At 53.0% G+C, this 13,077-nt stretch overlaps 1 protein-coding gene and 1 pseudogene across 1 annotated transcript; both read left to right on the top strand.

Moving 5' to 3' along the window:
• The first annotated feature begins 4,209 nt into the window (after window positions 1-4,209).
• On the top strand, window positions 4,210-5,796 carry LOC117836431 (probable carboxylesterase 17). Its single transcript, XM_034715856.2, has one exon. It carries the CDS (start codon window positions 4,343-4,345, stop codon window positions 5,456-5,458), a length of 1,116 nt encoding a protein of 371 aa, XP_034571747.1. The 5' UTR covers window positions 4,210-4,342; the 3' UTR covers window positions 5,459-5,796.
• A 3,932-nt stretch (window positions 5,797-9,728) lies between these two features.
• LOC117837328 (aldehyde oxidase GLOX-like) lies at window positions 9,729-12,118 on the top strand (annotated as a pseudogene).
• Window positions 12,119-13,077: the final 959 nt, after the last annotated feature.

Here is a 13,077-nt window from a genome sequence, read left to right as displayed (position 1 = left end):
ATGGCTATCTTAACTTAGTTTATGACAGGGTAGGAGGACCGCCATTAAGCTCAAAGTGATATGACAGGTAGGTGTTATATGTTTGGAATGTAGCAATATGCAGGAAAGCTTATATAGGGTGCTCTGCGGCTACGCAATCCTCTTCTCTCTAGAAAAAAATAAATAACAACCAAGCACATTAATTCAGCCGGTCCGAGTTTAACCAATCACCACTTGCCCCACACTTTGTTCTACTTTAGACACGCTATTTCCAGCGGCGGAGCCGGGATTTGAGACATGGGTATTCCTAGCTAAAAGAAATTATACCATCCAAGCTACAGAGGCAAATATATTCGTCTGAAATAGGTTACTTTTGCCCAACTTCATCCCTAACACATGTCTTTCACAACCTAATTATCATGTGTGTTGTTGTCGTCGGAACATGACTCAAATTAGTAATCGAGGAACATCCATCTTACACTGCATGGATTGATATGCTAGGCCGAGGGCTAAGCATGGAACGCGAAAGCTTGGAAACCTTGGTTTCACTCCTCATTAACGCGCTTCTACAACTTGCCGGAGGTGCACCCTTATTCGATCCATCATCATGATGTTGCCTGAGAACGCCAGTGCACTACAACTCCATCTAAAGATGCGTGAAGTTGGAAAGTAACAACAAGGGTTAGGGATTTGAGAAAGGAGAATGTATTTTGGGAGAAATCAAAGAGGGAGAGGTGAGAGCAAGTCTAGCGAAATCCCTCGAACCAAAGCCCCTAAAGATCAAATGGGGTTCTCTCTATTTTGTAAGGGTCACAAAAATATCTCTAACTCTAGCAATAGACCCCATGGATAGAGGGCTCTTTGAAGACCCCAAGGAATGGAGGGTGGAGGGGGATTTTGGAGGCCTCCCCAAAATGGGGAGCCAAGTAGAAGGTCTGCTAGAGTGCTTTTTTTTTTTACTTGACCCTCTAAACTTGAAGTAGGGATTGTTTAGAGGGTCTGCTGGAGTTGTTCTGAGGGCCCGAACTTGGATAATGCTGAAATCCGTTGTGTCTATGACAGTCGGTACTTTTGAGGGGAACATATTAGGCCTTAGCATGGATGACACTAGTTGGTCCAAGCTGCACAGAGAAACAAGAATTGCTGAGTATCTTCCACTTACTAAATATACACATGTATATAGCATGTACATATTTGATTTTTACTGAAAAATCTTGGTATTCCCGGGAATACGTAGACATCAATGTGCCTCCACCCCTGGCTATTTCTAAATTCAAAATTGTAGATATTTTTATTGGCAACTTGTCCAAATGACAATACAAGTATCCAGTGATACGATGGGCTTTGCTACGGTACTCCAAAATAACTGTGAGCCATCGATCTGGATAACTTTTATCACATATTACCTCCTAGGAGGTAATAGTAATATTTGTTTATTTATTTTAGGAAATTAGAAAAATCGGGAAGATATTTTTTCAGTTTGATATATTAGGTGGTGTTTGGGAGCACTCCACTCCTTGCTCCACTCCATCGATTCCGAAAATTTCGCAGCCAAACGCGTCTAGCTCCAGCAACTCCGGCTCCAGGAAAAAGGTGGAGCGGGAGGGTAGATCCACGTTTTTTGTGGAGTACCTCGAGAGGTGCTCCAAAAACCCCCTTTACAGACCTCCTCGTGGAGTTGGTAAGTATTTACCCACCATTGCCACTCGTTACACAGGTTACCGGTTCGCGAAGAAAAAAAGCCTCCCGTCGCGCCGTGCCGTCCTTGCCTTCCACCGCGCCGCTGCCGCGCCGCCCGCCCTGCCGCACCGCCCCTCGCACCGCCCCGGCCGCTCGCCGCGCGCCCACCCCTGCCGCGCGGCCCTGCTCGTGGCCTTCCATTCCCTACCAGCAAAGGAGAAGAAAGGGAGAACTAAAGGAGACTGACAAGTGGGACCCATTCACATGGGTATAATGGACTTTACACAGCAAGACCTTCTGTTTCCGGAGCTGGATATGTGTATTTTGCCAAACATGTGGACAGCTCTGGTATTTTTTTTGAGTTGGTGGAGTGGAGCTGCAATGTGGTGGAGTTGGTGGAGTGGAGCTAAAAAATTTGGAGTGGAGTGCTCCCAAACACCCCCTTAGTTGTAATAACGTGAACACGTGATGGATGACATGCAGAATTAGATCTAATGCGTTTGGCATGTGTTTGCATACGTGAGTGTAACATTTTTTTTTCTTTTTTGGAATGACACGTGATTGGTGCTTTTTTTTTTTGAATCACGTGATTGGTGCCTTTGCATACTTGAGTTTATATCTGTTTTTTTGGCACGTGTTGGAACCAACGTGAGTTTGTAAAGTTCTTTTTCCCAACATTATGTTGCACACAGGAACCCCAGAATTTATTTGTTGTAATTTTTTTAAATAGCACATGATGGATCCCATTGATATTGAATTCCCAGCTATAACGTGCACTCATATGTAACAGGCGTGCACTCATGTGTAACATTTTGTTTCAACGTGATGGATCCCTACGACTTTACGTGATGCACACCTGACATTTCCCAAACAGGATCTAACTTGAGACGTGGGTGACGGACTTGAAAAAAAGAAACCTTCCCCAACAAGAGTGATCTACGTGTAACAAACGTGTCTAGCTACCAGCATGCAACAAACGTGCACACTTGAATCCTACAAAGTAGGGGAGATCGAGATTATCATGCATGTATACATGCAAACATGCGAGTTCCTCCGGGATCCACGGAAGCAGTGTGCGGTAATTAGGATATTTAGCCGGCTGTTTTTTTTCTTTTAATTAATTATTTTGTTTGTCATAATATTCAAGGGCTCAGATTTTTTTTTTGAGACCGGGCTCAGATTTATTTAAACTCTTACCTTCTAAGAGGTAATCGGGGTACCGTAGCAAAGCCCGTGATATGATAGTTAGTATAATGTTGTACTACTATTGCACATGTTTAATTCAAAAAAGTGCATTATTATCAGCTTGCCACCATGTTTATTGTTGGTTTATCAGAAACCATATGTCATTAGGGGAAAAAGTCTTTTGTCAATGTTTAGCTGTAGTGACTATCAAGCAAGGCTTATGTTCCGAGCGAGGAGATGACACGGTGTGCTAAACAAAAAGCATGGTATAGTAATCCATTCATCCATTATTGTAGAGTATATTTTGTTCTGAAAAAAAACTGGTAAAGGATCAACGTCATATCAAAATCACCTTAGAATACGTACGAATCTATTGATATGGATCAAAAATATGTCATATAAAAGTGGACGGAGCGTACTATACTACAGTACTATTTCGAACAAAAGTCGCACGTGTAGAAGAAGACACGCCCGCACGTCATATTCGAACAACCACTGCATTGTTGACCAGCCACGCTCTAGGCACGGACTTTCTCCCCTGTGTCTGCTCGGTGTTTCACGCCGCGCGAGGGAAAAGTTGATGAACATATTCCACTCGGTGTGCGAGTGCAACGGAGGCAGCGGATTGGAAGCAAGCGCAGCGTGCATCCACGAGGCCACAAGCCCACAACCCCACCCGCCTCCACTTGCTCCCATCGGGCATATGACCGAGAGCTGGATTCTGGATTCTCTGCAGCCACATCCCATAGGTCAATCAGATATGAGAGTCAACGGGGATGTCAAGACCCCCATTTATATATGTTCCGTATCATCTAAAATGATCTGAGATATTCTTTCATTCATGCGTGTGTGGCTGCGTGCCCAGCTTAATTACCATGAAAGGCTCATCATGAGGTTCGACGTCGAGCACAGGAAGATCGACGGTGCCAAGCCAGACAATGATGCTGATGTGTATCATCAAAAAATCTCCACTAAACTCCAAGACGCTGCATTAAACTGGCTTTTCGCTTTCAGAAACAGCCACAATGAGCAGAGACCGGATCGTGTCCGTCAGGGCTAGGAGCAACAAACGCCGACCCACGGTGCCGAAGCTCTCTCATCAACAGCAGGAGCGGATAGACCTAGAGAGGAGCACAGGGTTCCAAGTGTCCACCGGATCCGACCCCGTGGACTTTCCCGTGCGTCGCGCGTGAACGAATGGGGTTTGGTTTTCGCTTCACGCCCTTCCCCGGCCTCCCCGCCCCCCCCACCCGCACGACGTCGCGAATGGCCCGTCTCCACTTGTCGGCCGAGCCCACTTGGCCCCGCGCCCAACGCCTCGCCAACACCTGTCCCACCGCCCCGCTATAAAACCCGCGGCGCCGGCCCGAGTCCGGTCACACGGCTGCATAATTGTGCTCGATAGCCGGCGGCCCCCGGGGACGTGACACATCGCACGCACGAAGCCTGCCGCTTTTGGCTCCGCCCGCCGTGCCGCCCGTGAGGCCGGCAGCTTTGCATGAGGAGGCGGAGGATGGGGGCACTGCACATCGTCGGCGAGCCCAGGGTCACCTTCCAGCAGCAGCCCACCGCCGCCGCCGGCGGCGGCGGCAAGAACGGCCACGGCGCCGTCGTCGAGGAGATCCACGGCCTCATACGCGTCTACAAGGACGGCCACGTCGAGCGCCTCCCGGCGATCCCCGACGTGCCCTGCACGTGGGGAGCCACGGCGCCCGGCGCACCGGGCGGCGTCGTGGCGAGGGACGCGGTGGTCGACCGCGCCACGGGCGTGTGGGCGCGGCTGTACGCGCCGATGGCGGCGGCGACGACTGGGGCCAGGCTCCCCGTCGTGGTGTACTTCCACGGCGGCGGGTTCTGCGTCGGCTCCGCGGCCTGGAGCTGCTACCACGAGTTCCTCGCGCAGCTCGCCGCGCGGGCGGGCTGCGCCGTCATGTCCGTGGACTACCGCCTCGCGCCCGAGCACCGCCTGCCCGCCGCGTTCGACGACGGGCTCGCGGCGGTGCGCTGGCTGCGGCACCAGGCGGCCGTGGCCGCCACCCGCGCCGCGGCACCCGACGAGCTCTCCTGGTGGCGGGCCCGCTGCGGCTTCGACCGCGTGTTCCTCATGGGGGACAGCGCGGGCGCCAACGTCGCCTTCCACGTCGCCGCGCGGCTGGGCCAGGGCCACCTCGGCGCGCTGCACCCCGTCACCGTCAGGGGCGCCGTCATCGTCCAGCCCTTCTTCGGCGGTGAGGCCCGCACCGCGTCGGAGAAGACCATGGCCCAGCCGCCGGGTTCCGCCCTGACGCTCCCCACCTCCGACTGCTACTGGCGGCTGGCGCTGCCGGCCGGCGCCGGCCGCGACCACCCCTGGTGCAACCCGCTGTCCCGGGCGGCGCCGCGCCTGGAGACGCTCCCGCTGCCGCCCGTCCTCGTCTGCGTCTCGGAGCAGGACATCCTGCGCGACCGCAACCTGGAGCTGTGCCGGGCGATGCGCAAGGCCGGCAAGAGCGTGGAGCAGGCCACGTACGGCGGCGTTGGGCACGCGTTCCAGGTGCTCCACAACTGCCACCTGTCCCAGCCGCGGACGCAGGAGATGCTCGCGCACATCAAGGCCTTCGTCAGCGCCAGGTAGCAGCAGCAGCAGCAGCCAACCGTCGCCCCCGTTCGCCCGTCGCTAACACTCGCCGTGTTAATCCACCCGCCTCCTAATCCAATCGAAGAGTAGATGCCGTGTAAGCAACCTTGTGAAGTAGTAGTAGTAGTAATACTCCAGTGTATGTGACTTTGAACTACGTGTACTCCAGTTCAGCTGAAAAGCGTCCAATGCCCAACTCCGATTGTTGTAGCGGTGTCGGAAAGCAAAAGGCTTGGCAGAAACCAAACAAACAGAAAAACAGTGTACGACGTGGTCGCTCCATGGATATATGAATATGATTGCTGTGCATTTCTTATTGACACAAGCAAAGCCAAGCTCCCTGATACTGTTTTTAACTCGCCTGCCGCCGTAGTCATCGATCCGTGGTGTCGCGGCAAGGAAACCCACGGAATGTCCAGGGCCAAATCATTGCATCTCCCTTGCCCCCTCCGGTGCTTTCTGCTTTTCCGCGGGCATCATGAAGCGAACAAAACAAGTGTTTCTTTCCCTGTCTCCGTGTTCGGAAAGGCGATCAGGGTAGCTAAATGGAGGCCGGCTCTGTTAGATTATACTGAAATTCTCCAAGCACGATCGATTACTACTGAGCACTGACTACTCCATTTGGCGACAGCATAGAATCTCTCCGGCCGCTTCCCAACGCGGCCGTGCCATGATGGGCAGGTGCCTTGCGCCCTCAGGCCATCACAAGATGCCCGACGAAGCCGCGACCTGCAGGCCCTGCTGCGGAGAGCACGAACAACCAGGGGTAGACCGCTAGTGCCATCAGGGACCAGGCACACCGGGTCGATTGCATGCGCTGCGAGCCTGCGACCGCGGGAGGCCGGGAGCGCGTCGTCCCCCGCTTGCTGCGGATAGCCTATCATTGGCTTGGCCGGGCTCGCCACCAACCGCATCATGCCCGCGGCTGATTTTGCGTGCAGGCAGGCCAAACATCATGTATGATCATGTCCGGGCAAAGGTTCAGGGACGCGTATCTGCAACAGGTAGCGAGAGTGTTGCTTCGTCAGATGCTGCTTGTAAGCGATCGATGGTCATAATTCTTGTCTGTTGACATGTTGTTGTATCAGGTCAAAACGCTTTATCAAAGGATAGCACTTAGTACGAGCATGGGCCCGTGGATGCCAATGAGTCTGTTGTTATCCGTTTCCAAGTGGACTAGACAGGCTGCTGAAAGTTCAGACATGGTTATCTGAAAACTGACACAAGACCACTACTCCTCACCAAACCTAAAAACTCTGAAGTTTTTTTTTCCTCTCCCATTTTCTCATTTCCCGACGAGAAACGGATCAATCAGCTGGCCGGAGCACGTCTCTGTTCAACCTTTTTGTCCTTTCGAAGTGGCCGCTAAAGCTCTCTCGGAATTCCGTTAGGAATCCGCCGCGAGACGCCTTTACGGTCAGCGCGGCGGTGAGCGCATGACACTTGACACCACTGAAATTTTTCTCCCAGCAGATGCAGATCAATATCGGCATGGCACCGGAGCGATCACGATCCGATATGCCGACGGATATTAGAGATCGGCTTGTATCCCCGCCCGAGAATCTCAATCTGCCCGGCAGATCTCCCGAGAATCCTGACCTCACCCCCCCGCCTACTCTCTGGCCACCTTCAACACATTCAGAGTACTGCCCTTCCCTGGTCAGAGAGGCGTTGCGTCGATCGCCCTCTTGTTTCTCGCCAAGACATCGCCGTCGGACGAGGCGGAAAAGGCGTTGTTCCTGAACAACAATATTCCCATATCTCTCGCTGATGGAACTGCACACCCGTGCAGTCTCCTGGACGTATTGACCGGCGTGCCCGCACGCGTGCGGTTCGGTGCGGGCATTTTGTTTGCTTTCTCCCAATCTGTCAAACCGACATGGCGGCGATGTCAAACCGAGATGCTGCAATGCAGCGTGATGGTCGTGGTTACTGATAGGTCGGCTGATCTTATCCCATTTGCTACCACGCTTTGGAACTTCGTCAAGTTGCGCACATGTGTTTGAAGATACATGCATCGAGATCAACGGTACAATATCTTTGAGCAGATCATGTGAAAGAATCAGAATAGCGCAAGAAAGGGGATGGGAAGCAAATGAAGTATTCAGGCACATGTAATGTAACCGAGTTGAGACATATCCTTCTATCTTTCGTTCAAAAGAGAGCTGATCTTGGCTGAGAATGATCACGCTGTGGGCACATTAATTCTTGGGTATCACGCGGCATCAGCAGCAATACTTCAGTACTGTCTCAGGAACTCGAATATATCTGGAAATCTAAGCAAGAACGTCGCCATGCAGGATGGAATCCTTCATGGGAAAACAAAACGGATAGCGCCTATTAAAGACAGGATCAGGTGTGAACTGAAGATCATTGGATCAAGAAGAACAAGGGTGTTGGCGCGGACCAAAGGCGCGCTCTAAAAGCCTGATGACGAAAAGACGGGGGCGCATCAGGAATTCGTCCCCCAATGGCACAGATGCGCCCATGATTATGAGTACTAAAGCGAGGGCACGCACGGGCAAAAGCGGCCGATCTAGATGGCATTCAGCCCCGGCTAAGAATCTCGCGCTTGCCGGATGCCAACTTGACAGGGAATTGGAGCAGCATCGGCCACTACTCCTTTTGGCTCGGAAGGCCTTTGGGGCTTTGACCGCGGCATCTAAGAATGCCATGTCCTCTTCTTCGTCTACGGGATGGATGCATCGATTGGCTCCAATGCTCCATTATGGACACAAGTAGGAGCTTCGCTTTTGGAATTTCTGAGTCCCACTGAACACTGATTGACGGAAGAATCCTTATTCCAAAGAATTTTGCTCGCATTGGGCAGTTGGATATTCGCGTTGCATCGTCCTGATGCGCGGAGTCTTCTTCTTCCAAGGCTGTAGTTTATGCAAGGAGCCATCAAGTGTTTGCACTAGCTAGGTGGTGAATGGAAACAAGTATTTGCCTCTCGATTTTCACCGTCCTATCACAGCACGGAGCTGTTCTAAGTGGACTCGCAAGTTTCTAGTCCCTTCATGAGGAACCTGTTTTAGGTGAATGGAAGTAACCCGCTTTTAGGTGAAGAATATGTGGACACTCTGACCACACTTCAAAAGCAAAACCAGGCCTCAAAGTCCAAGTTTGCTTCAGTATGCTGCTATGCCAAACTTGAACATGAGTAACGTGTTTTAAAGTAGCTGCAGCTGTGGTCAGCCCTTCGCTTTGCTGCAGCTGTGGCTGCACAAGCCGCTCGGCTGCTGTTGGCCGGCTGGCTGCAATTTCTGTAGCTGCTGCTACAGCAGCAGCTCTTTCTTGTGACAGCTTAGCATTTCTAGAACAGAAATAATTTGCCTGCTTTATTGGAAAGCATAAGACCGGTGATATCATCAGATTTACATGACTAACTGTACAAGTCTTCAACAAAACGCAATGTCTAAACATAGCTTATTCTAGTGATTAAGACAAACAAACTGCAATGCCAAACTAATAATCTGCAATCTGGACAACTGTGCTTCAATCCAAAGAATCATTATGGATTTGAGCATTGCAAAACACTCAGATGGAGACCTGAGCCATGATGAACTAGATCACTTGCAGATGAAGCTGTACTGACCGTGCAGCGGTCCGAAGACTGCACCTGTAATTTTGTCTGTTCTCCTTGACCCTGGACAATAATTCTGATCCTCCGCTCCTTCAGCGAATACAATCGTACGTACTGTATATTTGGATAAACGAAACATAGTTTTTCATGAGTCTTCGGGCCGGGGAATCTGCAAAAAGAAGTGTCCATTTCAACCAGAGCACGGAAGATCCGTCCAAGTAGTAAAAGGAGCTTTGCCTGGTCAGAATGAGAAAAGGCTACTGCTTTTCGCCAGAAAGATGAGTTGAAGTAACAACTGAGGAAATCCTCAAAATAATTTTCGGCCCTGAACAAAAAACTGAGAAAAAAAAATTTATTTTTATTTTTTGAATAGGTGAAAAAGCTTTTATTCGTTGTACAACATCTTGACTATTCGTTGAGGTTGATGCTGAGGTCGTCCTTGTCCTACACGAAACAGAAACTATTAGCTATGGTGAAAAATACTACAGCTACATTTGTTACTAGCATATACTCCCTCCGTCCGCAAAAGATTGCAATTCTAGCACAGTGTCATAGTTTTGTATCTTAAATTTGATCAATTATAGATAAAAAAGTATCAATACTTATGATATCAAATAAATAGCATTAGGTTAATTATGAAATGTATTTTTATAATAAATTAATTTGGAGTCATAAATATGAATAGTATTCACTAGAAATGTGGTCAAACGTGAGCTACTTTTGATGGCACGCAACCCATAGTTGCATTCTTTTCCGGACGGAGGGAGTACCATATAGGCCAAATAAAAAAGATAATAATAAAGAAGGTATTCGTTTTGCCAAGGCGAGCGGCGCCGGCGGGAGGTGGGACCTCCTGCAGTGCAGCATCGGCGTGTCGGCGATGCACATGGAGCTCCTGCACAACGACCGCGTCATCATCTTCGACCGCACCAACTTCGGCCGCTCCAACCTCTCCCTCCCCGCCGGCCACTGCCGCGTCAACCCGCGGGACAAGGTGCTCCCCAGGGGGACTGCACCGCGCACTCCGTCGAGTACCACGTCGCCTCCAACTCCTTCCGCCCGCTCTTCATCTTCACCGACACCTGGTGCTCCTCGGGCACCGTCGCGCCCGACGGCACGCTCGTCGAGACCGGCGGCTGGCTGGACGGGTACGGCAACACGCGCACGATGCCCGCGTGCGCCGGCGGCGGCGTGAGCTGCGACTGGTTCGAGAAGCAGGACGCGCTCGCCGCCGGCCGCTGGTACGCTACCAACCAGATCCTCCCCGACGGCCGCGCGTTCATCCTCGGTGGCCTGAACCAGTTCAGCAACGAGTTCTACCCGAAGGCTGACCCTTCTGACAAGTCTGTCATCCACATGCCATTTTTGGAACAGACGAGGGATCCCGAGCTGAACAATCTCTATCCCTTCGTGCTTCTCAACATAGATGGCAACCTTTTCATCTTCGCCAACAACCGCGCCGTTCTCTTGGACTACAAGAGTAACAAGGTCGTGCGGACGTACCCCGTGCTGACCGGCGGCGACCCCAGGAACTACCCCAGCTCGGGCTCGTCGGTTCTGCTCCCGCTGAAACCCAACCCCACCGAGGCCGAGGTGCTGGTCTGCGGCAGCGCGCCAAAGGGCTCCTACCACTCCAGCCGGCGCCGTCCCGTCACCCCAACCTTCGTCCTGGCGCTGGCGACGTGCGGGCGGATCAAGATCACCGACGCCGCGCCGGCGTGGGTCGTCGAGACAATGCCGTCGCCGCGGGTGTGGGCGACATGATCCTGCTGCCGAACGGCGCGGAGGTGGCGATCATCAACGGCGCGACGGACGGCACCGCCGGGTGGGACGCCGCCAAGACCCCGGCGTACGCGCCCGTCATCTACCGGCCCGACCACCCGACGGGGGACCGGTTCGAGCAGCACGCCGCGCCGACGGGCATCGCGCGGATGTATCACTCCTCGGTGGTGCTCCTCCGCGACGGGCGGCTGCTGGTGGGCAGCAGCAACCTGCACATGTACTACAACTTCAGCTAAGTGCGGTTCCCCACCGAGCTCAGCCTGGAGGCCTTCTCGCCGGAGTACCTCGACACGGCCAACGACGTGCTCCGCCCGAGGATCCTGCACCCGTCCCCCACCGGCGCGGCGGCGAGCGTGAGCTACGGGGCGAAGATGAAGCTCAAGTTCTCGGTCCCGGCGGCCTCGGGAACAAGAAGGCGCGGCGGCCTCGGCGAGGCGTCGGTGACGATGGTGGCGCCGTCGTTCACGACGCACTCGTTCGCGATGAACCAGCGGCTGTTGTTCCTAGAGGCGACTAACCGTGTGTTTGTTTACTGGGTCGGAACAGGTCGGACCCCCTTCGTCCCACGTTTGGTTGAAAAGAGGATTGGGTTGGGTCCAACCCATATGTGAATATTCCTATAAGATTCGGATCGAGGTTATTCCTCCAAAATCAAGGGATCACGCCGACCCACATGCACGCCGTGTGTCTCCGTTTCCTCGCTCGCCCGTCTGCCGACGCGCTCGCCGCCTCCCCGCCGGTTCTCCTGCCTCGCTCACTGCTGGAGTCCCTGCCTCCCCGCCGATTTGCCCTCCCTCGGTCGCCGCCGGAGCGTGGGGAGGAGCGAGCGGCTGGGGAGGAGAGAGCGGCCGGGGAGGGGAGCTCCGCCCGCCGGCGGAGGCGGTGGCCGGCGCAAAGGGAGGAGTGGGGTGCGGAGGCGGCCGGCGGTGCGGGAGAAGCTGGGGTGCTGGTGAGGTGCGGCGCGAGGAAGGAGATAAGGAGCGGCGCAGGAAGAAGAAAAAAAGGAACGGCGGAAGGAAAAAATGAGGAGAATAACAGGTGGGGCTCGCGGCTGACAAGTGGGGTCACTACTAACGGTGTTAAAAGGACATCCATCCCAACCCTCTCGATCTCTTCAACCAAACAAAAGACGGGTCAGCTCCAACCCACTCATCCAAACATGGGATGGGTCAGCTCCAACCCACAAAAATGGGTCGTTCCAACCCAACCCACATCGTCCCAAAACCAAACGCATGCTAAGATGGTGGTGGTGTGCGGACCGGCCAGCACGTACCATGCGTCCGTGACGATGCCGGCGACGGCGGTCATGGCACCGCCGGGGTACTACGGGCGTGATTGGTTGCTCCAGGCATGGGGAGCCGGTATGGAGGACCGGTCCAGGCTCACAGGAGGCAGGCTGAAATCGTGCACCGAGCTGTGTTTGGTTGTCTTTGTTGTTGGTCCAATATGAGATGGAATCGTGTTTGGTTGCATGTATGGATAAGAGTTTTGGGTGTATGTCACATGGGCCCTGCGCGCTCACATGCACCATGCCATCCCGGCTCGCGAGGGAAGGTCGTTTTTTGGCGGACGGAGGGATGCGGGATGGGAGGGGTGGAGTGAACGAGAGGGTGCAGCCATATGATACGGGGAGAGCAACCAATCACGTCCAAGTGCACGGGATGATGCCGGATGGTCCTCCGGACGCCACCATCCCGGCTACCAATCACGCCCTACATGGTGTTCATGGTGAACGGGCTCGTCCCCAGCGAGGGGATCTGGGTCCACATACAGTGAGCTAGAGCGGCTAGAAAGATTAATCATAGAACAATTTGTTGAATTTACAGTGATATTAAATTCCAATTTATTGTCCAGCTCCAGCCCCGCGTTGCCGTTGTTAAGACAGAGAACCTGGTAGCGGTAATGTTAGCGTTGACAGTCATTGACTCGCTGCGTTCATATCGGGCCCTAGGTGTTGATACATCATGTAGCGTATGCTGTGATTGTCCTATGATCAGTACGCTAGTACGCACAACACAACAGCCTACATATCATTTGCTAGCTCCAAACTTGAGCAAGAGAAGCCTACAAACCCGAACTCTCATGTTGCTCTGTAAAAACCGGATGACCTATATAGTCTGCTGAACTGCATGATTTGTTTAAAAAAACAGGAAGAACTACGGGGAAAGGTGATGTGGTTGTTTCTAGTCTAACAGTTACTGCTATCGGCACTTGCCAGTGATGAGCCCTGCCCTAGGATCATCACAAG

Source organism: Setaria viridis, chromosome 9, assembly GCF_005286985.2.
Source record: "Setaria viridis chromosome 9, Setaria_viridis_v4.0, whole genome shotgun sequence".
NCBI lineage: Eukaryota > Viridiplantae > Streptophyta > Magnoliopsida > Poales > Poaceae > Setaria > Setaria viridis.
Note: the sequence above shows the minus strand (reverse complement) of the source record. Positions and strands in the feature narration are given on the sequence as shown.

Coding starts and splice junctions, on each gene's coding strand:
- LOC117836431 (XM_034715856.2), top strand. CDS start 4,343: ATGAGGAGGCGGAGGATGGGGGCACTGCACATCGTCGGCGAGCCCAGG.